This window comes from Crinia signifera, chromosome 5 (genome assembly GCF_055691185.1).
Source record: "Crinia signifera chromosome 5, ASM5569118v1, whole genome shotgun sequence".
Lineage (NCBI taxonomy): Eukaryota > Metazoa > Chordata > Amphibia > Anura > Myobatrachidae > Crinia > Crinia signifera.
The window spans coordinates 165,205,174-165,232,793 of record NC_139221.1 but is presented as its reverse complement, the minus strand read 5'-3'; the positions used below and the strand labels follow the sequence as shown (position 1 = coordinate 165,232,793).

General features: G+C 42.3%; 1 protein-coding gene across 1 annotated transcript in view; it reads right to left on the bottom strand.

Annotated features, from left to right (window-relative positions):
• The window catches only part of ITGA9 (integrin subunit alpha 9), a 445,717-nt gene that overhangs the window by 25,159 nt on the left and 392,938 nt on the right, over nucleotides 1–27,620 (bottom strand). The window contains exons 25-26 of the mRNA XM_083186309.1: nucleotides 20,868–20,987; nucleotides 12,738–12,839 (exon numbers count right to left, since the gene is read on the bottom strand). Of these exons, the coding sequence (XP_083042435.1) occupies nucleotides 12,738–12,839; nucleotides 20,868–20,987 (222 nt within the window). The remainder of the gene's footprint in view (nucleotides 1–12,737; nucleotides 12,840–20,867; nucleotides 20,988–27,620) is intronic.

The following is a 27,620-nucleotide window of genomic DNA, read 5'->3' as shown; positions in this document are numbered from 1 at the left end:
TAAGATTCCACCTATCAAAGTTTGCGAATAACAGGGGAACCGGGAGTAAAGTAACTCTGAAATTGGAGTTTAAATTTACTGTATATAATTTATATATAATTGATTACTTTACTCCAGAACCTCTTTATATGTCCGCAGGACCACAAGTTGTGGAGCAACGTATCTGAACTGCAGCGACACTCTGAACAACTACCCGTTTCTTCAGCGATAAAGTGGCTTCTCTGGCCCTGGGAGACATTGAGTTGATTTGTTTAAAGACTGAGGAATTTATACCCGGGGTGAACATTGGGGTTTTCCCATATTGGTAGCCATGGTGAATTAGAGGGATTTTTACCTAGAGTTTTGCAGAGAGAATGTCAGGCCTCATCAATCGGCATTAGTAGAGAAGTCAGGGGGCAGCCCACTAAGAGTCAAGTGTTCTGATTTATTCATGTTTTTTCTTTAGCTGGAAAAAACTCCAATTGCTGAATTAAATGTATAACGATGGGGAAAGAATGTTGGGGGTTCGAGAAGAGTAACATGTCATCTGTGAATAGAGAGATCCACATGTAAACATCTCTTATAGGTATACCTACTGTATATAGAGTGGGGAATCTCTAAGGGCCACCACAATAGGTTCTAAGTCTAATGCAAATAATAAGAGGGCAGCCCTGCCTCTCTAGACTTCAAAGGGATCGTAATGGAACCATTGCAGATAATTCTAGAGGAAGATGTGTGGTATAAAGTTTTTAGCCAAGACACAAACGTCATTGGTATGCCAAAAAGTTGTAAAGTGTTAAATAGATGATCCTAGTGAATGGGTGGCCTTCAGAGCAGAGCAGCTCTGCTTAGCTGCCTCTCATTAGGCTGCCTGAACTGGTGTTGCTTCAGTATTCCTTTTATTACAAATTGCATACATACACAAAGTTATTGCTTGAAATGAATTATTAAAAATGAATTATCAAGTTAAACTTAAGAGACAACACTCTTACATACAATATCACTTTGTTCTTAAATATTTTCACTTTTTATTTACGTGTCCACCCACCCCTCCTAGGTCCTTTAATAACCTTATAGCTTCTTTAGTGCCGTAGTCAGTAGTATTTTACCCCCTATTAATCTGAACCTGATCTTATCCCTTAACATATAAATATTGAACATTCTATCATACATCATCCAATTCTTAAGTGTATTCAGACTATTATATTTAATATTCTTAGTGAGACAAAATATATTATTATTTATATTTATTCTTTTCCATGCCGTGCTCCACTTGTGATTTTTTTTATACCTGGAATACACTTTAAACCTTATTTATTCTTTTATTTTTCTCTATTCCTGTACCCCCTCCCCACTAACTTATTTTCTGTTTTACTATTATTAAACTTGTGATTATGCCCATAGGTCCTTGTGCATTTGTGTTCTTACTTCCCCACTACTCCATTAACTATCTCCTTCTTTAAACATCATAGAATTCCGATACCATCCAGCCAGGGCCGGAGTAAGGCTTCTCAGCACCCTAGGCAAAATTTCAACATACTCCCACCCTCCCCACCAATAAAAAAAAAATCATGTGGTCCTCCCAGCCCCCCTGGAGACCCTCTGCACCCTCCGCTTTGCCACCTAAACAGAGTACAAGGAGGAGGGGGCAGCAATGTACGTAAGTATGTCTCAAGGGAAAGTATGGAGGTGAGGTCTCCACCTCTCCACCTGCATTAAGTCTCCACCTGCATTAAGTACAACAACGATCCTCATAGACAGCCTTGATTTTTTGATTTGCAGACTTGGTGGTGCCCCCCCAGATCCCGGCACCCTAGGCAGATGCCTAAAGCTGCCTAATAGTAGAGTCGGCCCTTCATCCAGCTTTCCCATATCTGATTGAACTGTCTTTCATTGTTTCTTCTATGATATATGTGTTTCTCATGGTCTACTGTATCATTCACCAGGTTCATTTAGCATTTGATCTCGAGTTCCTCATGCTCCATCCATTTCCTTGCAATTATCACTTTTGCTAATGTCACTAAGGTCTCTGTTAGCTGTTTACATTGTAAGGTTCCCTTACCATCTGGGTTTATGTCCAGGATACACATTTTTACATTGATGGTGCACTCTGATAAGCCCACCTTTTCCATTACTTCTTGAATCTTTTCCCAGAAACTTTTTACCTTAATGCATTGCCGTATCATATGAAAATAGGAAAATAAGTTCCTTACTGTATACTACATTTTGGACCTAAATCATTTTTGTTTTTATCGGGATTACATATACTCTATGAAGAATTTAAAACTTGTACTTGTTGGAATCTTATGGCTTCTGTAGCCTTAGAGTGCCATTTCCCATTCCTGAAGAACCCCTATATCACCTTTCCATAATTTCCTAATTATCTATTTTCTTACACTCCAGTTCTATATATTCCTGATACTCTTGTTTTTTCCTGTTTCTAAAAGCTTCTTTATTGGTGAATCCTGTATACATCTCTAACCCTATGCTTCGGTGCATCTGCTCTTTATCTGTAAGTACCTAAAAACAAACCCTTGGAAATGTATACTCCATCTCCAATTGAATATATGTTTTCATCACTCCATCCAGAGGCAGAACTCTGGGAGGCAATGGAGTCATCTGCCGCCGGGCTCCTGCTCCTGAGGGGGCACCTATTCTCCCCCTGCAAGTTTAAATCAGTTATTTAAAAGCCAACAATATTGCTTCTTTGGCTGAGTTCTGAAATATGTGTTCTCTATCTCTCTATCTATCATCTATCTATCTATATTTATTAACAGAAATATATATTTTATATAAGGTTATATAGGGTTATGTGTGTGTGTGTGTGTGTGGGGGGGGGGGGGGGCATCAATATATATATCTTGCCTCCGGACAACTGGAACAAACTTACGCCACTGACTCCATCTTCATATATCTGTCCAATTCCCTCAATCACAATTCATTCACCTACTTTAGTCTCCCTCTCTCCCACCCCGCTCCCTCTTATCCCCTACCCCTAGCCAAATTGGGATTTCAGGATCCAGATTCTTATTACACATTAATTTGTCCGCACATTCCCATACTTTAATTGCCTGTTTTACTATCGGAATCTTAACTTTTATCCAACTACCCACTACAAGTGTTTGTCTTGAGTGAGATTATCTTTATTTTGTCATACTATTTTATTTGTGAGTTCATCTATGTCCCCAGTTACCCATCCATGTATTTGTACCAATTGGGCCTGCAACATAATATAGCCGAAAGTGCGGGAGGCCCCATCCTCCCCCACTTTTGACCCTTGTCAAGTTACTATATTTATTCTTGCTCTTTTACCTCCCCAAATGAGTGATGTGGTGATACAATCCAATATTTGTAAATATTCTAATTGGTATATATACTGGTGACTGTTGGAACATACTGTATACCGTAATTTAGGCAATATAACCATTTTTACTAGATTAACTCCTCCCGTTAATGATAAGGGGATCGTCTCTATGATGCCTAATCTTGGTCAAATTTAATTAGTGATTCCAGATTCCTTTCACAAAGATCTGTGGAGAATTGGACACCCTAACGCCCATATATTTTATATTATCCACCCAATCAAAAATATGTCATTACTATTATTATCCAGACCATTATTAGTTAAAGATAAAAGATTGGATTTACCCAAATTTATCCTTAATCCAGAGTGTTCCCCAAATGCTTCTATTATCTTCAAATTCTTCTATTATCTTGGTTTATAATTTGAAATGTATATTAACATGTCATCTGCATACAATGATATCTCTTTTTCTTATCCTGCATTAAGTTCCTAAAGTTCTTCATGTGCTCTTAATATAAACTCAAGGGGTTCTATTACCATATTAAACAGTACAGGGGACAGATTGCACCCCTGCCTCGTCCCCCTAGTTATTTCAAATGGAGCTGAGGTATACCCGTTTATTTGCACTCTTGCCCTAGGTGCTGCATACAACATTTTTAATCATTTAATAAACTGTGGGCCAAATCCAAATCTCCTCAATACTTCCCAAAGGTATTCCCACTCCACGCTGTCATAAGCTTTGGCTGCACTCAATGAGATTACCGCAGCTATCTATTCATGCTTTTGGCTAGCCTGTATATTAGTATAGAACCTTCTAATGCTTAGGGAAGTGTTTTTCCCTTTTTGGAACCCGTCTGTTCTGGTTGAACAATATTCTGAACAACTGTGTCCATCCTTACTGCCAATACTTTTGATAAAATTTTTGCATCTACATTTATCAGTAGATGCAGAAATAATTCTGGATTGGTTAAATCTTTCCCCACCTTCAGAATTACCACTTTCATTGCCTCACTTATAGATTCATAGATAGATAATGACCAGTGCACTAGCTCTATAAATGTGTCCCCAAATAAGTGGTATGGTTTGTTATGTCGGCGGTAAGAAAGATGCAGATATGAGTGGGTGAAGCATGAAGAATTTATTGGTATTGGACACAGTGTATAAGTATAAATTGCTCTGCAACCAAAATATTCTGACAGTGCTGGTGCTGTGGGGGAAGTGAGGGGAGAGTACCGCTGCACTGTGTATCTGCGGTCTGGTATGACTCTCCCTCTGGTGTGATACTGGGAGACGGGTGGGGGATGATGGGGTCTCCAGGTATCCAGTGGGGGTGGGCTTGCACTGAGTCCAGTCCACCGGGCTAGGTGTTCTGTGCAGCGGTGAATATTGGGGGGGGGGGGGGGGTTGGCAGTCCGGGGTGGGTGGGAAACAAAGTTAATTAATACCGTTGGTGCTCCAATAGTGTCACCAGGGGCTGGCGTCCTTGCACCACTGGTGGTGCACCGGCACATACCTGGCTCCTGCTCCTTACTCCGACCGTCCCTCGCTGTCAGTGGAAACTTGTCTGGCGTCTTCAGAGCCCTGCAGCACGCCGTTGGTGATCCACGCCGCTGCTACACTGACAGACGCCACTTCCGGGTTCAGGCTATGTGCATCTGCCGGAAGCGCAAAGTCAGTGGAGTGGCATGCGCTCAACTCCCTAGTGTGGGGAGGAGACTGTAGTGGTCTGCTGTGTTCCAACGCGTTTCTGCCCACTGGGGGCCTTTGTCAAGGATGTTTTAGCATGTTGTCTTTCCGGTATAAGAGGGTTTCAAAGGGGGCCACTCCCACATGGAGAGTGAATCTCATTGGTCATGTTCACTGTCAATCAGGGTCATAATGTCAGCTGTCAGCTGTGCTGATAATTGAGGGTGTGAGTTATATGTGCTGAGTCATAGTTACTCTGAACTTAGTGGTATTCGTAGTAGGTGGTTTCTTTAAGAGATATATGCTGGTGAGTGCATAGTGTTATCTGTCAGTAGTCGACAGTGGATGTGTCGACTCTTAGTAACATCTTGTAAAAATAATCTGGAGTTTGTGGTATTAATGGTTGACAGTTATTAAAGTGTATGCTGGTGAGTGCAGAGTGTTCTCTGCCAATGGTCGACATTGGGTGTGTCGACTCTCAGTGACATCCTGCACAGGGATGTCTGTAAAGCCTATCAGGGTACATGGGTAAGCTTAACTATTTGGAGAGGGTCCCTATATTAAAGTCTATATTCAGACCCTTGGGTGTTGGGCCAGATGTATCAAGCTTCAAAAGTGATAAATTGGAGAGTGATATACAACCAACCAATCAGTTCCTTCCTGTCATTTTTCAAACCCAGCATGTGAGAAGGCAGGTAGGAGCCGATTGGCTGGTTGTTTATCACTCTCCATTTGATCACTTTTTTTAGCTTGATACATCTGGCCCAGTGTTTTTAATGAATATATCCAAAAAAGTTCGCGTTTGTCTAGTGTCTCCGCAAAATCTCCACCCCTCCAATTTTTCTTGGGTGCTTCAATGGCCGTGAAGTATAGTTCTCTGGGGTCACAGTTATGTTTGTCTTTGAAGTGGGAGGAGACGCTGTGCTGTTCGTAACCCCTTTTTATATTCCTGACGTGCTCATAAAGTCTGGTACTGAGGGCCCTTGTCGTCCTTCCTACATATTCTAAATTACAGGGGCATCTTAAAAGTTAAATCACCCCTATGGAATCGCATGTGAGGTGTTCCCTGTACTGGAAAGTTTTGTTCGTCGTGGTAGAATGCCATGAAGTCTGTGCTTTCGTGCTGATATTGCTCAGATTTTTACAACCTGAGCACCTCCCACAGTGGAAGAATCCCTTACTGTTTGTCAGAGTGCTTTGTGTTAGTGAGCTGGGTCTTATATGGTTCTGGGTCAATTTTGTTTTAAGTCAGGGGCCTTCCTGTAAACTATTTTGGGCTTGTCCTGAATGTGGGTGTTTAGATCAGGGTCCTGCTGTAAAATGTGCCAATGTCAGTGGAGAATCTTTTTAAGGGTGGAGGCTGATTGATTATATTGGGTGATGAATAGGGTTGTGTCTTTGGTGGTGTCTGTTTCTTTGACTTTAGTGGTTAATGTGTCTGTCCGTTCTAAAGCTCACTTATAGATTCACCTCAATCATACTGATATTAAATATATTTGTAAGCATTGGGGCCGCCATATCACAACATTTTTTATATATATCTCCATTGAGAGCCCATCATTAATGTGCCTTACCTCCCGGGAATAAACGTATTGCCAATTTTACTTCGTTTATCATGATATTTTGCTTTAATGTTTCACATTCTTCATTATTTATGTGTGGTAGCTCCACCCCATCTAGATATTGTTGAATAATTTCTACCCCCTGCACTAACGTTGATGAATAAAAAAAAAATATTTATAAAATCAGAATGAGAATCAACTTTATTGGCCATGTGTGCTTGCGCACACTAGGAATTTGTTGTGGATTACAATGCAGCATCAAGCAGGGATGAAGGGGGTGGGGAGAACATTGCATACATTACATTAAGAAATTACAAGCAGGGAACACATGCCCGCCGAGCTGCACTTTCTGCAGTTTCTGGGGCCATCTCAGGTACTGATCCCTGTTCTGTTACAACTCTTAGTATATTATTTGATGGTGTTATATTCCTTACTAAGTGGGCCATATACTGTAGCTTCCGGGCCTATCATAAAAGTATAATGATAGTATTTAAGTATATATTATGTTACATAAACACCTCTTGTTGTGTTGAACTTATTTTTAGCTCACTAGTCCATTCTTTATTAGATTGTAGCCAGCTTTTTTTTTAGCTTCTTCTGATCTGTCTTTCCAGTACTTCTTCTGTAATATTTTGCTTCTACTTTCTAATTCCTGATTTTTTTTTCCTAGTAGTTTTCTAATATGTTCAATTCTCTTAAATAATAGACCCCTCTGGACAGCTTTTTTCTGTATCCCAAGCTGTACCTTTAGAAACCACTCCATTATTACTGAAATATTCTTCCAAATTCTTGAGTTATCTCTGACCCAGCCCCCATCCGATACAGCCATGATGGGTGACATTTGCAGATCTTACACCCTTTAGGCTGTTGTTGCATGATCTGAATCGGCGTGGAGTTGATCATATATAGTGTGACGAGCGCAGCGAGCCACCGAGCCCGAAGCGTGGCGAGTGCAGCGAGCCCCGTGATGGGCCGTGCATTACTTCACAGGTATTATTGGCGTTCATCGTGAGGTGGCGTTAACAATGGGGGGGCATTTGACATACAAATTACCCATCAGGATGGGTATACAATCAAAAATTGGGTATGGGGGGCATTTAACACTGGTTCCTATGTAAAATCGGGTCCATTGCATTGGTCGCATTGTATGCCATTATAATGGCATAGAATGGACCCGATTTTACATAGGAATTTAACATTACATACAATGCTTACAATGTAAGATCGGGTCGGTCGCGTTTTTCAGGTGGGCATACCGAGAGTAATGCAGCGTCTGTGCCTCTGTCCCCTTCCACCATAAACCCCGGCTATCCACCCACTCCTCCACCAGGTAGTAGTGTGTCGGCCGCCGAGGTAACCCACACCCTGGGAGATGACATAGAGAGTGCCTCCTCCACTTCACCTCATGCACCTCCGAATCATCGTGCACACGCCCACCAGAGAGTTCTCAGGCTCCCGTCCTACACTGACAACTCCGCAATCATGCCCCACCATAAAGGTCATTCTAAAACCTTAGTCTTGCCTTTCTGTAAGTATTTTATAATTTTTGAGGTATGGGAATGTTTTCCTGCTGAAATATAGGCCCTTATTCACATTGGCGCGTACGCATGCGAATTCGCACGTTTCACCCTGCTACCCCCATTGCGCATGTGCTGCTAGCGCACTGCGCATGTGCAATGTAATTAAAAAATACTCGCAAGCAAACTTTCGCGGAGATTTCTGCATCGGTAGTAGGCGGAGAGTAGGCGGAGAATGAGTGCATCGGTAGTAGGCGTGCAGTGGGCGTTAGCATGGGCGCGACCATTATAATGAGCAAAAGTGGGCGTACACATGGGCGTACACATGGGCATTCACTATGAGTGGTGGGAGTGCTTTCGCATGAGTGCAAGAGGGATTGTTCCCCTCCAACGCAAAACTTTTCGCCAGCTCAAAGCAGGTTTTTAGTTTCGCACACCTTGCTCCTTCTAATGTGCTCATTCGTATGGAGCAAACACACGCACGAAATGGCTAAATCAATGGGTAAATCAATGGCACCTGCACACTATTGACACCAATACATGGTTGATTTCATGAGACAATTACCTCAGCACAACTTCTGATTGCATACCACCAGCAATCAAGTGTTAGCAGATACAAACTTCTTCTGTTGCTAAAGTTATTTTGAGGTGAGTGTGCGTGCGCAAATGTGTGGGTGCGTGCGACCAGTTACACGTACGCGCAATGATAGACCACCCCCTTCTTAGTATGGTTGCGTGCGAATGATTTCGCAAGCACTGTAGGCGTGCCTTAGCCCGCTGCGTGCGTGTGGTTTTTCCCGTAAGAGTGCTTGTGAATGTGCATACGAGCGTATGAACCTGAATGAGGGCCAAAGTCTATTTCAGCTTTGATGTCTTCTCTGGCTCTGGGACATCAGTATCTAGTATCTGTTCATGTCAATATATTTTCTTTTCATTTGACTATACTGTATTACCTTTGTCACTGGCAGAAATGCAGCCTCAAATCATAATAAGTCCATCCCTAAACTTAATGGTTGATTTGGCTCTCTTACATAAAGTACACGTCCTCATATATCATTGCTGTAATCATCCCAAACATCCCCCTCAGCATGCCAGGTCTCATAAAACTCTGTTAACTGTGGGCTGTGCTCATTAATTTGATATAGAACACTTGTTTGTCTGTGTGCAACTGAGTCTGTGAATCTGCTACAAAATGCTACAATTAACAGCTATCCGATAGATAGTAAAGGTGCGTACACACGTACAGATTTTCTGTCTGATCTATCTGGTGGGAACAAAAGTCTGGAAATGTATGGGAGCAACTGACAATCAAAACATTGTTCCCAAACACTTGAAAACAGACAGTGATCAGTCAGACAAATTGTTTAATCGTTCTGATATAACAAATTTATCAAAGCATATATTTTTTTCTGTTTTCCTGCATTTGGGTGGAAATTTTTGATTGTCATATGCTCCCATACATTTCCAGGTTTTTGTTCCCACCAGATAGATCAGACAGAAAATCTGTACTTGTGTACGCACCTATAGATAGATTTACAAATATATGATGGAACATAGTAGGAACAAATCAGAATGAGAAACAACAAATACACATAAAGGGGGGAATTTACTAAGCCAAATACTGCTAAAATACACATATTAGTAAATATGAATATTTTAGACGTATTTGTATTTTTGTGATTTACTATGCCAAAAAATACAACAATTCGTATTCGTATTCATGGCACATTCGAATTCGCATTTACAAATAAGAATGCATTCACCATCGACAGAATATGAATAGGAAGCACCATTCAAAAGAATGGTGATTCCAAATTTACTAAGCGGCTGTATTGAAAATACGGCCGCTAATTGTTGGTCAAATGTAAAAAATGAACAAAATAAATAAATAATTTGCAAAAACGGCCCCCACATGGGAATAACCGGCCCTGTCTTAAAGAGCCGGTCCTGGTTTTAAAAAATCAGGGAACCAAACAAATAGGGGGTTCCCGTATTTTTTAAAACCAGTACCAGGCCCCTGGACAGGAGTCCTGGAGAAGTGGAGACCCCCTCAATGAAGGCCCCCCCCTTCAAAATTTACCTGCCCAGGCTGAAGCCTGGGTCTGGGGCTATCCCCGGTCCCCCTTGGCTGTGGGTTCAGGGCTGATCTGTGTGTAAAATCTGTGTGTGATCTGTGTGTAAAAAATAGAATAAACCATTGGATTCTGCTGTGGAACTATGACTCTTTCCCTTGCATGCACCTGAGTGGTATTACTGAACTAATTGAGCATCTTCCACTATACATATGAACTATGACTCCCAGCAAGCCTGGTCCGCATACTGGGACTTGGAAAACCACAAGTCCCAGCATGCCGCCCATTAATGGGCTTCCTGGAACTCTTAGTTCCACAGCTAAATTAAATACGACACCGATAACATTCAGTATCCTTAGTAAATTTTGCCCAATATGTGCAAAATGGTCGCTATGGTCCACTCCTATTTATTAGTGATGTAATGATAATGATTGCACTCAAACAGTAAATAAATAGAAAGGGCCTATTGGTCACTTTCTGTAAGCATTCTTATTGCTTATGTAGTAGTATGGGTTTGTGTGTCCCAGGTAGCTGTGTTCCTTCTGGGTATTTAGAATAACTGAATAAGGGAATGTATAATATTTTGCATAATGTGTAATCACTTACTCTAAGACAGATCATCCCACTGTAACAATACAGTCGCAAATTTTATCCAGAATGTGAATGTCATTAGAAAGAAAGAAAAGGGTCAGATACTGTATCATTCCTAGACATCATGCAGAGTTTATGTCAGTTGCACTAAACACACTAAACGCAGCAGCAAGGCATGGCACTTGGCCAGGTTCTGGAGTAGATATTAAAAACCTTCACTTTGGTTAGACAGACATTGCGGGAATTCCCTGAATGCTAAGGAATTAATACTGCAAAGTCGCAGAGCTTACACATACCCTGTAGTGCCTAGTGCCTACACATCAGCCTTGGTGTTGAGCGGCACCTATTTCTGTCAGTCTGCAATGCCATTCTCAGAAGAGTATTTAGGCTTTAAGAGTATCTAGGCAACCAAAGCAGCTGCTTAGGACCCAGAGGGTACTATAGGACCTGAAGATAGGGCTGAATCATGTAGCCGGGAGGATATTTCTGATTTTTGGTGAACTCAGAGCCAAAAATGCCAAAGCATTGAGCCGGCTGAGTATCGCTGGCAAGCTGTCAGTGATTATACATATGTCAGGTATCGGTTGCCTGCGCCCAGTGACTGCAGTGTGATTTTAAGTACACTAGTACAACTACCATCCACCTACATACACTGACTGGGGGAGGCACACTGATTGGATGGGGACTGTCTGCTCTAGTCAGTGGGAGTGGGGGGGTACACAATGAGGATTGCTTAAGGAAAGGGGCATCAAATTGGTATCCTGCTTAGGGTCTCATAAGACTTAAAGCCACATCTGGTCCTTCTTGGCATGTGTCGTTCCTTCTGGTTGCTATATAAATAGACACCAACTCTTTGTTGGCATTATCTTCAATGAATGTACTGTATTGCTTAACATGAATCTCTTATGGCCTTACTCTTATATTGCTTTGCTTTTCTTCTGTTTAATTTATTCATTACAGTGGTAGGCCTTAGGCAATGTTAGTTATTGATGAGTTGTGGAAGACCTCAAAATTAATGTGTCCATTATGTCAGCCCTCACCACTCAGGTAAAAAAATGGTTTAAAGCACTGGACAATTTCCCCAACATAGAAACATGGTAGGAGAGTTTTAAAAACTTGATAAAAATATTGAATTGTGGACATCCATGTATGCATATCACCTAATAGGCATGCCAGGTCCATCAGCTTTCCCCATTGAGTATAGATGCAGACACTGCTACCAATGCCATACCATGTTCTGTACTACAGTACTTATTGTACATGCAGTATGGTTATGCTGGGCCACAATCCTGTTTATTGGTAATTTCTCAGCAAAGGAAAATTCAAATATCTACATAATTTCGATAAAGGCTTATCCAAATGCAGGTGGTGATTCCAGTTTCCCAGAAGACCCACCAGTCTCATTGTACCCGAGACTGGTAAGTGGCTTACTGTGATCATTGGAGGCTTGCCCTGATTAGCACTGTCCACTAAATCAAAATTATGTCTTCCCCATACCTGCTATGAAAGTTTTGTGCAAAACAAATTGAGTTCAATCCAGCTATGTACCAGAATCCAGTTATGAACGATGGATCAAGGCATTTATGGTTACAATGGTCTCATGGTTCTTTAAATCATAAGAATACTTTTCATTCAAATACATATAGATTCTTTATGCCTAACCCAGTGGTTCCCAAACTTTTTGAATCACGGCACCCTATAGTATCAGAATATTTTTTCACGGCACCCCTACGCCAAAAGTTTGTTACTTTCAGAAAAAAATATTAAATTAAATAAGTTGTGATTCAGTTTTATCCTTAGGTCCAATTATGTGCTGAGAAACACATATTTTATAATAACACTGATTTTCCCTATTTCATTTACCATAAATAATTGGTACTGGTTATGGACCACCACCTGAGGCACCCCTGCATGTGCTCCAAGGCACCCCAGAGAGCCTAGGCGCACAGTTTGGGAACCACAAGCCTAACCAATAAAATATGAATTCAATGCAATTATTAAGTATGTTAAGTTACAGTACACTTACCGTTACATCTTGTGAATTCCCATGTGGTACTTCTATTGCCCATAATTTTAAATCCATTGTCAGATGCGCTCTGGTTTTAAATTGTATTACTGATGAACTGTCCTATGGAATACAGGATATGACATATTTACACAGGGGAAGCATAGTCCAGTGGTCTTTGAAGTCTTTTCTTACATGTGTAAAATAGATCCTTACTGAGAGAAGCACTTCAGACATCATTATATTTTTTGTTTTGTTCTACTACCTACTGTAAAATGTAAATTATAATCCCGGCATATTTGCACCATAAAAACAAAACTCTGTTAGTAATACTGTCAAACCTCTTTAATTGAGACTGGTTTTTAGGAATAATCACCTCTATAACTGAGACAATTGCTGTTAGGACCTCTTTAAGTGAGAAGTGCAGTTATTAACCTCTATAAATGAGGCCACCGCCTTTAGAGCATCTGTAACTTGAATTATTACATTAGTAGACATCAGTGATGTCAAAAGGGACATGGAAACCAAGCATGTACATAATGTACTGTATATATTTTTATTTAGCATTTAGGCACCTCTAAAAAGTGAAACAAGCACCACGTGCAAGGAAGGATAACTGAGAAACCAGATAACTGAGATACCTCTTTTTTTATGATCCACATTTAACCCCTTCCTGACACAGCCAATTTTTGCCTTCCTGACAGAGCCCTTTTTTCAAATCTGACATGTATCACTTAAGTGGGGATAACTTTTTTTTGCTTTTACTTATCCCAGTGATTTTGAGATTGTTTTCTCGTGACACATTGTACTTCAAATTAGTGGTAAATTTGGGTCGATACAGTCTGTGTTTTTTTGTGAAAAATACCAAAATGTCGTAAAAAAATGGAAAATTTAGCAATTTGCAAAATGTTAAATTTTCTGCTTGTGAGACAAATAATCATACCACTCAAAATAGTTAAAAACTAACATAGACCATATGTCTACTTTATGTTTCCATCATTATTTCAACTTCCTTTTAATTTTTTTGGACACTAGGAGGCTTACAATATGAATAGCAAATTCTCAAATTTTCAAGAAAATTTCAAACACTGATTTTTTTAGGAACCAGTTCAGTTCTGATGTGACTTTGAGGGACTTGTATGTGAGACACCCCCATAAATGATGCCATTTCAAAAACTGCACCCCTCACAGTATTCAAAACAGCATTTTGGAAGTTTGTTAACCCTTTAGGTGTTTCACAGGAATTAAAACAAAGTGTAGGTGAAATTTCAAAATTTCATTTTTTTTGCAGATTTGCAATTTTAATACATTTTTCTAAGGAGCACAGTAGATTTTACTAGAGAAATGTGACTAAAAATTGATTCCCCCAATTCTTTTGTTTTCATAAATATCCTATATGTGGCCCTAGTGTGCACTTTGACAAAACCACAGGCTTCATAATAGAAGGAGCACCTACTTGATTTTGGAGCCTCCTTTTTATGAGATTATTTTTTAGGCACCATGTAGGTTTCTAGGCACCATAAGATGCTAAAATTTAGGAACCCCCCCACAAGTGACCCCATTTTGCAAACTTCACCCCTCAGAAAATTCATCTAGGGGTATAGTGTACATTTCAAACCCCCAGGGGTTTCACCAATTGTGGTACAACTGGGCAGTGAAAATGAAAAATAAAATTTTTTACACAAAAATGCAGTTCTGGCTCAAATTTTTTCATTTTCACAAGGAATGAAGGAGACAAAGCACCCCAAAATCTGTGCCCCAATTTCTCCCGAGTACGGCAATGCCTCACATGTGACCAAAAAATACCATTTGGGTGCATGGCAGGACTCAGAAGGGAAGGAGTGATTTTTGGATTTTGCAGCTCAGATTCTGGTGGAATGTTGGTGGGTGCTATGTCGCATTAGCAAGACCCCCCAAGCACCAATACAGTGGAACCCCCCCACAAGTGACCCCATTTTGCAAACTACACCCCTCAGGGAATTCATCTAGGGGTATAGTGTACATTTCAAACCCCCAGGGGTTTCACCAATTTTGATACAACTGGGCTGTGCAAATGAAAAATTAAATTTTTTACACAAAAATGCAGTTCTGGCTCAAAATTTTTCATTTTCACAAGGAATGAAGGAGAAAAAGCACCCCAAAATCTGTGCCCCAATTTCTCCCGAGTACGGCAATGTCTCACATGTGACCAAAAAATACCATTTGGGTGCATGGCAGGACTCAGAAGGGAAGGAGTGATTTTTGGATTTTGCAGCACAGATTCTGGTGGAATGTTGGTGGGTGCTATGTCGCATTAGCAAGACCCCCCAAGCACCAATACAGTGGAACCCCCCACAAGTGACCCCATTTTGCAAACTACACCCCTCAGGGAATTCATCTAGGGGTATAGTGTACATTTCAAACCCCCAGGGGTTTCACCAATTTTGATACAACTGGGCAGTGAAAATGAAAAATTAAATTTTTTTACACAAAAATGCAGTTCTGGCTCAAAATTTTTCATTTTCAGAAGGTATGAAGGAGGAAAAGCACCCCAAAATCTGTGCCCCAATTTCTCCCGAGTACGGCAATGCCTCACATGTGACCAAAAAATACCATTTGGGTGCATGGCAGGACTCAGAAGGGAAGGAGTGATTTTTGGATTTTGCAGCTCAGATTCTGGTGGAATGTTGGTGGGTGCTATGTCGCATTAGCAAGACCCCCCAAGCACCAATACAGTAGAACCCCCCCACAAGTGACCCCATTTTGCAAACTACACCCCTCAGGGAATTCATCTAGGGGTATAGTGTACATTTCAAACTCCCAGGGGTTTCACCAATTTTGATACAACTGGCCTGTGCAAATGAAAAATTACATTTTTTACACAAAAATGCAGTTCTGGCTCAAAATTTTTCATTTTCACAAGGAATGAAGGAGAAAAAGCACCCCAAAATCTGTGCCCCAATTTCTCCCGAGTACGGCAATGCCTCATGTGTGACCAAAAAGTGGCAGGACTCAGAAGGGAAGGAGTGATATTTGGATTTTGATGCACAGATTCTGGTGGAATGTTGGTGGGTGCTATGTCGCATTAGCAAGACCCCCAAAGCACCAATACAGTGGAAGCCCCCCACAAGTGACCCCATTTTGCAAACTACACCCCTCAGGGAATTCATCTAGGGGTATAGTGTACATTTCAAACCCCCAGGGGTTTCACCAATTTTGATACAACTGGGCAGTGAAAATGAAAAATTACATTTTTTACACAAAAATGCAGTTCTGGCTCAAAATTTTTCATTTTCAGAAGGTATGAAGGAGAAAAAGCACCCCAAAATATGTGCCCCAATTTCTCCTGAGTATGGCAATGCCTCATATGTGACCAAAAAATACCAGTTGGGTGCATGGCAGGACTCAGAAGGGAAGGAGTGATTTTTGGATTTTGCAGCTCAGATTCTGGTGGAATGAATGGTGGGTGCTATGTGGCATTAGCAAGACCCCCGAAGCACGGTGAAATGATGAACCTAATAATCCATAGATGTGTGGTATATTTTAAAACACTCCTTTATACATAGGCCGGGTTTGTCGGGGCAAGTTTCACAGTGGAAAATAGTTTCCTTTCTTATTCCCTTTTTATAGCAAACTTTGCACCTTTTTTGTGTCCTGCCCTTTCTTGCAGTGGAGGGGATTTCGTTAGGAAAATGCTGCCCTGGTACAATACGGGGGCCAGTACTAGAAGTACTGGGGCCCTCTGCCTGCTGGTTCCCAAATATTAGGCCCTTTATGACTTCCTCTTGAAAGTGCATAAATGTCCCCCTCTGGCTGGTAGAACGGAATAGCACGTAAGCGTTATACAGTGCCATCTGGATGATATACACGGCCAGCTTCTTGTACCAGATTTTTGTTTTCCGCAGGGCACTGTACGGCTTCAGTACCTGATCTGAAAGATCCACTCCGCCCATGTACCTATTGTAATCTAGGATACAATTAGGTTTTGAGGTGTGGGTACTGGTACCTCGTACAGGGATGGAGGTGGTACTGTCTCCATGAATTGTTGTCAGTATAAGGACATCCCTCTTGTCCTTATATTTGACCAACAACATATTTTCGGTGCATAGTCCCCTGCTTTCACCCCTTCTCATTACTTGGGCAATGTGCGTTTTTGGGAGGCCTCTTTGGTTCTTACGCACAGTACCGCAAGCTGCTGTACCTCTTGAACCAAGGGCCTTAAACAGGGGGATGCTAGTGTAAAAGTTATCCACATAGAGGTGATAACCTTTATCCAGGAAGGGGTGCACTAAATCCCAGACAATTTTTCCACTAACATCTACGAGGGAGGGGGGGCATTCTGGCGGTTCAATTCTTGAATCCTTCCCTTCATATACCCTGAGGTGCTTTCACACAGCTTATACATTTTTATGCCATACCTTGCCCTCTTACTGGGAAGGTACTGGCGGAATTTAACCCTTCCTTTAAAATGTATAAGGGACTCGTCAATACAAATAAATTTTTCAGGGATGTACATCTCTGCAAATTTGGCACTGAAATGATCAATGACCGGCCTGACTTTGAATAGCCGGTCAAAGGTGGGATCATCTCTGGGTGGGCACAGTGTATAATCGGTGTAATGTAAAAATTTAAGGATTATCTCAAAATGAGCACGAGTCATGGCCATACGGTAAAATGGGGTGCTGTACAGAACATCTGTACTCCAATATTGCCTAATTTCTGGCTTTTTTACTATGCCCATATGTAACACCAGACCCCAAAACGTCATCATCTCTACTGCATCTACAGGGGTCCACCTAGCAAATTATGACGTGGGGTTTTGAGCAATAAACTGCTGGGCATATAAATTAGTTTGGTCCACCATTAAATTTATAAAATCATCAGAGAAAAATAATTTGAAAAAGTCAATTTCTCTGAGACCTGCTGAATCAAATTGGATTCCTGGGATGGCCAAAAACTCAGGAACCTGGGGCTCAAAATTGTCTGGTGGTGGGGTCCATACGGGATCAATCATTTGGGGGGGGTCTCAGCTGCTCTACGGGGGCGTCTTTGAGGGGGTCCCTCATCAGCAGAGGAGGAAGAGGAGCTTAAGGCGAATCCTTCAAATTCCCCGCTTGTATCACTGGCTGTGTCAGAGTCAGAGTCAGAGGCAAGCATGGCATATGCCTCCTCCGCTGAATACATTCTTCTGGATGACTGGGATGACATTTGGGATGACATTTGGGATGAAATTTGGGATGCCATTATTATTTTTGTGTTTCTGTAAGTGTAATGTTTCAACACGTGTATAGTGTAGGGGGGGTACAAACTTTATTTCAACACGGGGGGTATGTAGTGTGTAGTGTGTATGTAGTGCAGAAAAAAAAAAACACTTTATACAGGAATTTGATCCCAATTAAAAAAAAAAAAATTGAAGGGGTTAAAAAAAAAAAAAAGGTCCTGCGCCAAAAATTGAGCACAGATGTTGGTCAGTAACGTCCGTCACTGAACAGCGCTCAAAGGCAACAGGAATTTGATCAAAAAAAAAAAAAAATAGATCAACCCTGTGCCGAAAAAGCTGATCAGTGATGTACGTCACTGATCAGCGCACAGTGGCCACAGGACACCCACAAAATCACAGTGTGTGTAAAAAAAAAAAATTTAAAAAAGACCCCACAGCACCCTCAAAAAAAAGGTGATCAGTGATGCGACACTGATTACCAGTGAGGGGCAGCAGGTGCACAACCTTTGGTGCAACTGACAGTGGAACTGGCAGCAACTGACAGGTATATATAAAAAAAAAAACCCTGCACCCCAAAAAGTTGCTGATCAGCACAGATATACTGATCAGCACAAAAGGGGGGGTAGCAGACACAAAATATAGCACTCTCTATCACTCTCTGTCACTCTCTGTCACTATCTCTCTCTATCTCTCACTCTCTATCACTCTCTATCACTCTCTGTCACTATCTGTCCCTATCTCTCACGATCTGTGACTCTATGACACTGCTGCAGCAGCACACACAGAAGTCACAAGATCCAGGAAGTATCCAGCTGCTGGCAGCACGCTACCAGCGGTGATCAGCGGTGATCAGGTAAGTTTCAGGCAAGGATCAGGTATGTATCACGACAGATTGGCACGGTGACCGCTCTGCACGCAATTCCAGACCGGAATGGCGTCTGCAGCGCAGTCACCGTTAGTTTAAATCACGCGCCTTGGCTGTGATTGGTCCGTGGGTCCCACGGACCAATCACAGCCTTGGGGGCAGGTGGGGTGAGGTGTTGTCGTCACCGATGACCCCCTCATGCCCCCTGACGCCCGGCGGTGATTGACACCTGTGTTACCGAGCGTCTGATTCGCCAGTAACACAGGAAAACGCTGTGAATGGCTGTTCACACTGAACAGCCAATCACAGCGATCGCCGACGGGGGGGCGGCATCGCAGCCCCCCCTGGGCATGCAGGGACATGTCTGCTGTCAGGGACAGCAGACATCGTCCCTCTGTCACTGCGTCTCGAGACGCAGTGGCACTTTGAAGTCATGACGTATATATACGTCATGTGTCGGGAAGTACATCCCGGCCATGACGTATATATACGTCAAATGTCGGGAAGGGGTTAATTGAAGATATTTTCAACAAGTAAGTAAATGGGTAGGGAGGGATTCACAGAAGGCAAAAAGAGGAAAGAAGGAAAGGAGGAAAGGGTTGTGAATACATCCCAGCATGACTTCACAGGTTATTGAATCCAAGGACAATTTATCAGACAAAACAGAAAAATAATACAACATTGAGAGTACAATAATACTACATAGTTATATTAATTAAATGCAATAAAGTCACAGGATAACAGAGGCTGCTAGGGAAAGACTGTAAGAGACTATTGAGTTATAGACCAAAAGACATATGTGGGGGAGCACCATGGAAGGACAGCCACAAAAATCCAGGTGGAGGAGAAGACAGCAGGTTTATCAACTATACTGGAGAAGAATTCCATTTGGTAGGTGATATAAATTGCTTCCACTATTGAGGTCATAGGGGCAGGTACAGGGGACTTCCAAATGCTATAAGACATTTGACTGCATTCAAAATATGCCATAGAAGTTTCTGTAAGGATTTATGTACATGTGAAATAGGCCTTGGTAAGAGAAAGTAGGTGGGAGAAGCAGGCATGATAACCATAGCAGACATATATATAGTGACAGGTACTCAATTAATTTAGTAATACCACAGGTACATGAAAGGGAGGGGTAATACCTGGTAAATAAAAAATACATTGTTTCCCTCCAGCTCACTGAATGGTATTTTAGTAACCAGTCTTGAACACTACATGATAATAGAATTCAGAGATATTGGTTACAATATATGTAACCAATATCTGAATTATATTATCCCATAGTGTCCATTTGTGGTTACTAATACCATTCGGTGAGCTGGAGGAAACAATGTATTTTTTACTTGATAACCATGATAACCGTAGTAATCTGAAACATAAATTGATGTACCTCTGCCCAAACAGCACAAGAATAAAAAATATTTGGAGCAGGGAACTCTCCTCACCACAGACCCACCAGCAGAGTCCTGAAGAGGGAAATATTTGATACATGTACAAATGCAGATATATGTTGGACTGAAGAAACCGATGAAACTAAATCAGACCTAATTGATACTATTCATCGGCACACAGCCTCTCATGTCATGTTAGGAACAAGTTAGGAAGAGAATTAAGAGGTTTAGTAAGCAATAACAAAACATCTTCCCTGTACAGAGAAATTTATACTGTACCAACCGATACAAACACCTGTAGTATCCAGATTACTGCATATTCTGGCAGTCATAGGCTGAATCATGAGAGAAATGATTAAAGGCAACAATGAGCATCTCTGCCTTGTTCCATTCTCAGCAAAGATGCTACCAAACAGTACTCCTGTAAATCTGTCAATGGCTTCTGTATGCACATATCAGAAATCAGAGACGGGTGCAGAGGTTGGATTTGGTGAAATAGGAGAAGTACTGATGAGAAATGGGTGGCATTGAGGTGTATTGGGTGCATAGGGGTTCTTAACTGTGCCACCTACTGTCTTACAGTTCAGTGTTATTCACTTAAGCACACAATACTAATAATATATATATATGCATATATATATATATATATATATATATATATATATATATATATATATATATAGTCTTACCTTTTTCAATATTTCTGTATTTAGTAGCATAAAAACATCAATGTTTCGAGTTTCCTCTTTAGCTAATAATGTTAAATTGCATTCCAGCTCTAAACAAGGCCAATTTGATCTGCCACAGTCCTAAAAGACAAAAAGGATTATATAATTAGTTTATGGTACCTATTCTAGCAGTATTGGATTATGGAATGTATTTAAAAAATATTTGCTTGTTACTATTCCTCTTACCTTAAAAAGTGTTAAGTTCAATTTTTATTAGGTTTACAGTATCTTCTCTCATGTCTAGGGATGCCAATCCCGGGGCATTTTTTCAATCCCGGGATTCGGGATTGAAAAATGCTCAATCCCGGGATTCCCGGGATCCCGGGATTGGCTCCCTAATAATAAAAAACACCCTGGCCGCCCAAGCGCTGGGCGGGTGGGTGGCAGGGACCGCTGGGTGGGAGGGTGGGTGGCAGGGACCGCGGGCGGGTGGGTGGCAGGGACCGCTGGATGGCAGGGAGCGCTGGGTGGGAGGGAGGGTGTGTGGCAGGGACCGCTAGGTGGGCGGGTGGGTGGCAGGTACCGCTGGGTGGGCGGGTGGGTGGCAGGGACCGCTGCCGCTGGGTCCCCGTGAGCGCTGGGTGGGTGAGCGGGCGGGTGGCCGGCCGTGAGTGCTGCCGGCCGTCAGCGCTGGGTGGGTGGGCGGGCAGGTGGCCGGGAGCGCTGGACGGGCGGGCGGGCAGCCGTGGACGTGCGGCTGTGCCCTGCGCAGCGTGACCTCGCAGCGTGACCTCGTCACGCTGCGCACTGCGGGGATTGGGAGAAGCCGGGCAGCGTCTGAGTGCTCAGACGCTGCCCGGCATTAAACTGCGCATGCGCAGTTTAATCCCGAAATCCCGGGATTGGAAATTCCAATCCCGGGATTGAAATCCCGGCGTTTTGGGGGCCAAATCCCGGGATCCCGCCGATCCCGATACCGGGATTGGCCACCCTACTCATGTCCTAATGCTGGCAATATCTTCACCCCATTTGTTTTATATTATATGTAACTCCACAAAGAATATTTTACAAATGCCTCTTACTATCACACACTAAGTTGTACAGATTATTGTTCTTTCATCTCTCTCTATTTTGATAAATGAGTTATTGAAACTTCAAATATTACAACATTCAGTAATGGTTGTAGTTAGTTTGACAATACAAAATATATAAAAAATTCAAAAAGGTCTGTCCAAAACATATTTTTGAGAAATAAACAAAGTTTGCATAGTATTACAATGAACATTGTGCATGCTAAGTGAAAAGAACATACATTGGTACTTGTTTAGTTTCGCGGCGGCAGATATAACATGCAATTTGCATGCGATTTGCATACAAAATGCGATTTAGTACCTGTTCATAACCCCACTATCCACTACGGCATAGTGCTGATTTTATATAGTGTGGCGAGCGTACTTTACATGTATTCCGCGTCCACTCGCGGGGCTCGCTGCGCTTGCCATGGAATACATGTAAAGTAATCCGCGTCCGCTCGCCACGCTTCGGGCTTGGTGGCTCGCTGCGCTTGCCACACTATATAAAGTCAACTCTATGCCGTAGTGGATAGTGGGGTTATGAACAGGTACTAAATCGCATCGCACATCAGATTGTATGCGATATCGCATGGAAATCGCATGGTATTTATCTGCCGCCGTGAAACTAAACAAGTACCCATACATCATATAATGCAATAAATGGAGGCAAAGCGGGTAATACAGAAAAGGTCTAAATTATTGAGTTGCATTGAAGGGGCCCCAGCGTCTCTGAAAATTGAAGAACGCTCTCTTGATGTTTAAATAATATGTCATGCATTGATAATAAAGGAATATCTGATTGCCATTGCGTAGTTACGTGTCCACAATTTTGGTATCATAGGAATGAAGACAGCCTTATAGAGCATTCTCGTCTTAAATTTATTTACATTAAACTTTAAGTAATGAATTTCCAGGGGTTTTGAGGAGAGCAGTTAGAGGAACATTTTGGAAGAGAGGAGATATAATGGTATAACTGTGTAATATGAAAGATATTCATATGAGGGACTTCAAACTTAGATCTAAATTGTTGTAAATTAAGCAGGTTGCCTTCAGGATCAAAAACTTGGGTGGTGGTTTTAAGTCCTTCAGTCTCCGAAAAGCAGGGTTATCTAGTCCCAATGTAAACATGAGGTTGCCCCAAACGGGAATTCAGTCAGATCACATGGGGTTTCTATTCAAGGATTTGCCTACCGACCACCAGGCCACATGTATCCTTAAAGAATAAATGGGTGAAAATATGCTTAGGGATAGGTGAGTGTAATAGGGCACCCACAGAATATGGGTAGAATAGGGCACAGTCATATTTATGTAGCATATAGCATATCTGGATAAAAGGGCATTATAGTATAAAGACAAGTTTGGAAAGCCTAGGCCTCCTTCTCCTCCAGGTAGTTGGAGTTTGGCAATGGAGATTCTCAACTTTTTGGAACTTCAAATGAATTTACTGCATACAGTAGTCACCACAGCAATATCAGCAGAGGTCAATCTAATAGTTAGTAATTGCATAATATACATTAATTTAGGAAGCTAAATTGACTTGATGGCTTTAATTCTCCCCAGAAGATACAGAGGAAAATCATGCCAGAGTTCAGTTGCTTCTTTGATAGAGGAGATAGCTTGGGAGAAATGAAGCTTATATAAATTTCTATTTTATTTGGGATAAGGATACCCAGCTGTTTTATTTCAAAACGCAACAGTTTTATAGAGTTACTTGCAGTTGTGGAATTTAATTGTGGAGGGTGGCTAAAACTAATCTGATTTGTTGATGATGATTTTATACCCTGTAAAACAGCTAAATTGGTGTATGAAACAAGAGCAGGTATGGATTTTTTTTTTGGTAAGTAGCACAAAAACTTTACGTGCACTGTGTTCCTTTACTTAGTAAAATGTAAATGTATTCACAAAAGACATAAACATATACATTTTAAAACATCAATAGTATCCTACCCAATAAGGGTGGTGTAGGATACTATGGTGGCCATTGATCACACAATATTTGTGTCTAAAACCCATTAAACACCACTTTTTGGGGTTCAGGCACAAATATTACGTGAGGCCCTGATGTATCCATGTGGGTGCACAGCACGAATCTCTGATCCCTGCTGCAATCTCACTTCACAACTGGCACCAGCATCTCCCATAGGTTTCTATGGGGTTAGCAAACCTGGGCGATGTATCAACATTGGGGAGCCCAACTTCACATCCCTGGCCTATTGCCATTCTGAAATGGCAATAGCCCATTGTAAGGTACGGCTATGGGATTGAACTGGCCGTGGGGCAGTGGGCTCAGCAGGGGTCAGTGCATAACCACACATGCGCACACACCCCCAGCTTCCAGGTCTGCGCTTCGCAGGGACAGGTGCTTTTTGGAGGCCTGTCCCTGCACTGTCATGGATGATACATCCCTAGGAAATGATTACATTTTCCAATGCGATCCTGGGTGGTAATATTCCTACAGATTGAATTGTAAATACAATCACCATAAATGGGCCTCTATGTGCACACCATGGCACAACAACCATTCTCTTGCACACACACCACTCCAGTTCAAACACCATTTGTATTTGGTGTGTGCCGCCCCACACACACCAATGACTACTTTGTCCACCACAAAAAACCCTTATTGAAGCTTGCTATTGAATCCATGCAGTGAACCTGCAAGGAATGCCACACCTTACCCCCATTATATTGACATACTGTATAGTTGGTGATGGTTGTAAATGGCAAAGACCTTACATTTTAGGACCTTATCAGTACATTGATTACTGCGGAGGGTTGTCCTGTTTGATACATCAACAAGCCTAGGGCAGCTTTGGGCACATACATTGTTATTTTATGGCACAAGCCATAAAATGAATACACTAGCCACCTGTGTGTCTCTCCATCAGCGTAGTTAGTAACATGTTGACAGCAGGACCCTCTTTCATCCTGTGTAGAAAGGTTGGTTGGGTTCCTAGCTCAATGAAGAGAACTTGAGACACAAAATAATAACATGTGTAAATCATTCTCAACACTAATGTGAAACCCCATTTCCCATGCCAACAGATTACCTGACCCAAGTTCACTGGAAACCTTGGCAAGGCTGCAGCATTTCCTGCTGGTGGCAGCCCAGGGGGTGGACCACCTCTCCAATCTTCTAAATACATTTTTTTACTTTCAATTTTTTTGTTCAAATAAAAGTTAGAAGTTGCCTGTGTTTTGTTTGTGTACTGTGTTATGGTAAAGGAAATAGGTACATACCGTATACACATTTGTGATTGCATTTTTCTGTGTGGTATAAAGTGAAGGGTAATGAATACATGTTGGTGAACGTGTGGTGGGGTGTGTGTGTGTTTTCAGAATAATGGGTTAGCTTACTGTGTGATGTGCATAAATATGACCGTCACAATTAATGCATGAATGTATACAATGAAACCAGCAGACACTGGTTTGGCAAACACATGTACACATAGGCACACATTTGAGTCCAATTCAGAAATTGTGTTTAGCAATGCTATCATAGATAAGTGGTCAAGTAGACACACGTACTGGGCCACATATGTATGGGAATATAGTATATGGAAGTGACAGCATTGCATGACACAATATTTGAATACTGAAAAATTACAATAAATCATTTATTATGTGTAATGTTTATGAAAAATATTAGATGTAGAATAAATAATGGGTAAACAACTGTGGCAGTTATAGAAATGGAAGGGGTGTTGCTTAAACATTATATTGTAGTGGTGCAAAGGGCATTGCAGTATGCTAAATTGTGGGACACAAACACAGGTATAGTTTGGAAACTGCCACATTCTAACAAATACATTGTAATGTTGTGAGGGTGCAATTTGGGTGTACAAGCATTTAGTTGAAAGTAATAGAGATCATAGAGTTTGGCTAATTGTTTAATGGGTTTGAAGCATGAGTTCTGTGCGGAATTGTGATGTGCTTTGAAAAAATCCAACAGAGGGCGTTCGGTCGGCTGTCCGGCCACTTGGACACTGAAAGACCGTGCGAACTTGGTGAGTTCCGTCCGCACACGGTAGTGTTGATGCAGAACCTCTTATGTGGTAGTCCGTCCGAACGGATGCGGTGGCCTTACAGGTGTGTCTTCGCTCACCGTGTTATGCCCGGTACACACAAGTATGATGGTGCTCGTGAGCGGGTCGTCACAGGAATGTACGACCCGCTCACAAGCTGACGGCGCCGACACACTGCGAAAATGCGGCTGATGTGATCGCGATCCAATCAAGACCCTCCACCCACTGCATTGGTCGGTTCTGAGATTCTACCTGCAGCAGGTAGGATCTCAGAAAAGACCGACCGACCCGCGGGGCCGCGCATCGGATCTGGATCGCATCAGAAGGACACTGAAATGGCCCAAAACATGGCCAATTTACATACAATCGGTCGAGATTGTCTCTAAATTGACTCATTTTGGCCCATGTCGTCCTGGTGTGTACCCCACATTAGTGTGCGGTGCGTTCGGTACGATACGTCCGAATGCACATCCGAACGAGTGAACCAGAATAAGGCCCAGTATACAGTAGAGCAACTCAAAAACATTGGTGGTATCAGAAGACAAAACAACATCACAAAGTCAGCACAAGTCTTCCAGTGTGTATGGACCTTAAGGTCGAAATGTACATGGTCGACATTCAAAAGGTTGGCAAAAGTTTTTCTAGGTTTTTGTTGTCTATGTCACCATGGACACCGTAAAAGTGCTTTGGGCACGGTGCCTCACTGTGCTCGGCACACTGTTATATTCTCTCTCTATGCCCACTGGGATAGTAAAGTATAATCAAGTCTAAAAAAAAAAAGAAAACCCATGTCGGCCATGTTGACCTTAAGCTTGTGGTGACCCATTGTCACCCTATGGTATCTCAATCATTTTTAGGTGTCAACCTAGACACTGACGACCAATAGTGATAGACCTAGTGATTGTCGACCTAGACATTGTTGACCCAGGGACAGGATACCTTTGAAAAAATGTATTTCAATATATGGTAAGAAATAAGCAACATGACTATGGCTTCTCCTTATAGTACAATCACATGATAAGCTAAAGCACAGCATACTTGCCTACCCTCCCGCATTTAGCGGGAGTCTCCCGGTTTTGCAATCCTCCTCCCGCTCCCCCGCAAATCCCTCGCTTCCTCCCGGTTTTTGGCCGATCCCCCCCAAGAAATTGACTGCGCATGCGCGAACATGTTTCGGGGGGGGCGGGGCCTGAATGCGCGACGTCATAACATCATTGATTAACCCGGCTACCGCGGGGCTGTGTGGGTAGCCGTGGTGCGTGCGGCTGAAACGAGCGGCAGCAGCAGCGTGAGCCGGGAAGCGCACGGAGAGGAGCAGCAGCATTAGACTGTGGCAGTGAGTGAGCCGGGCAGCGGGGGCCGGGAGCAGCAGTAAGTATAACTGTCTTACTCCATAGTCTCTCTCCCCCACCCAGGGCTGTCCTCCCTCTCCTCCGCGCTGCCCTGTCATCGTACTGTAGTTTAATTATAGACAGGCAGCGGCGTCTTCCTGGACCCCCCCTCCTATCAGTGTGTGTGACTGCTGTGAGCACCAATGCCGCCCCCTGCCCTGTCTCCCCTGCTACAGGAAGTTCAAGTCACATGTCATGCAATGGAGGAGCCCAGCAGAGGAGAAGAGGAGAGCAGTAACCACACACCGCAGGAGCACAGACTCGGTCAGCACTCAGCAGGGGCTC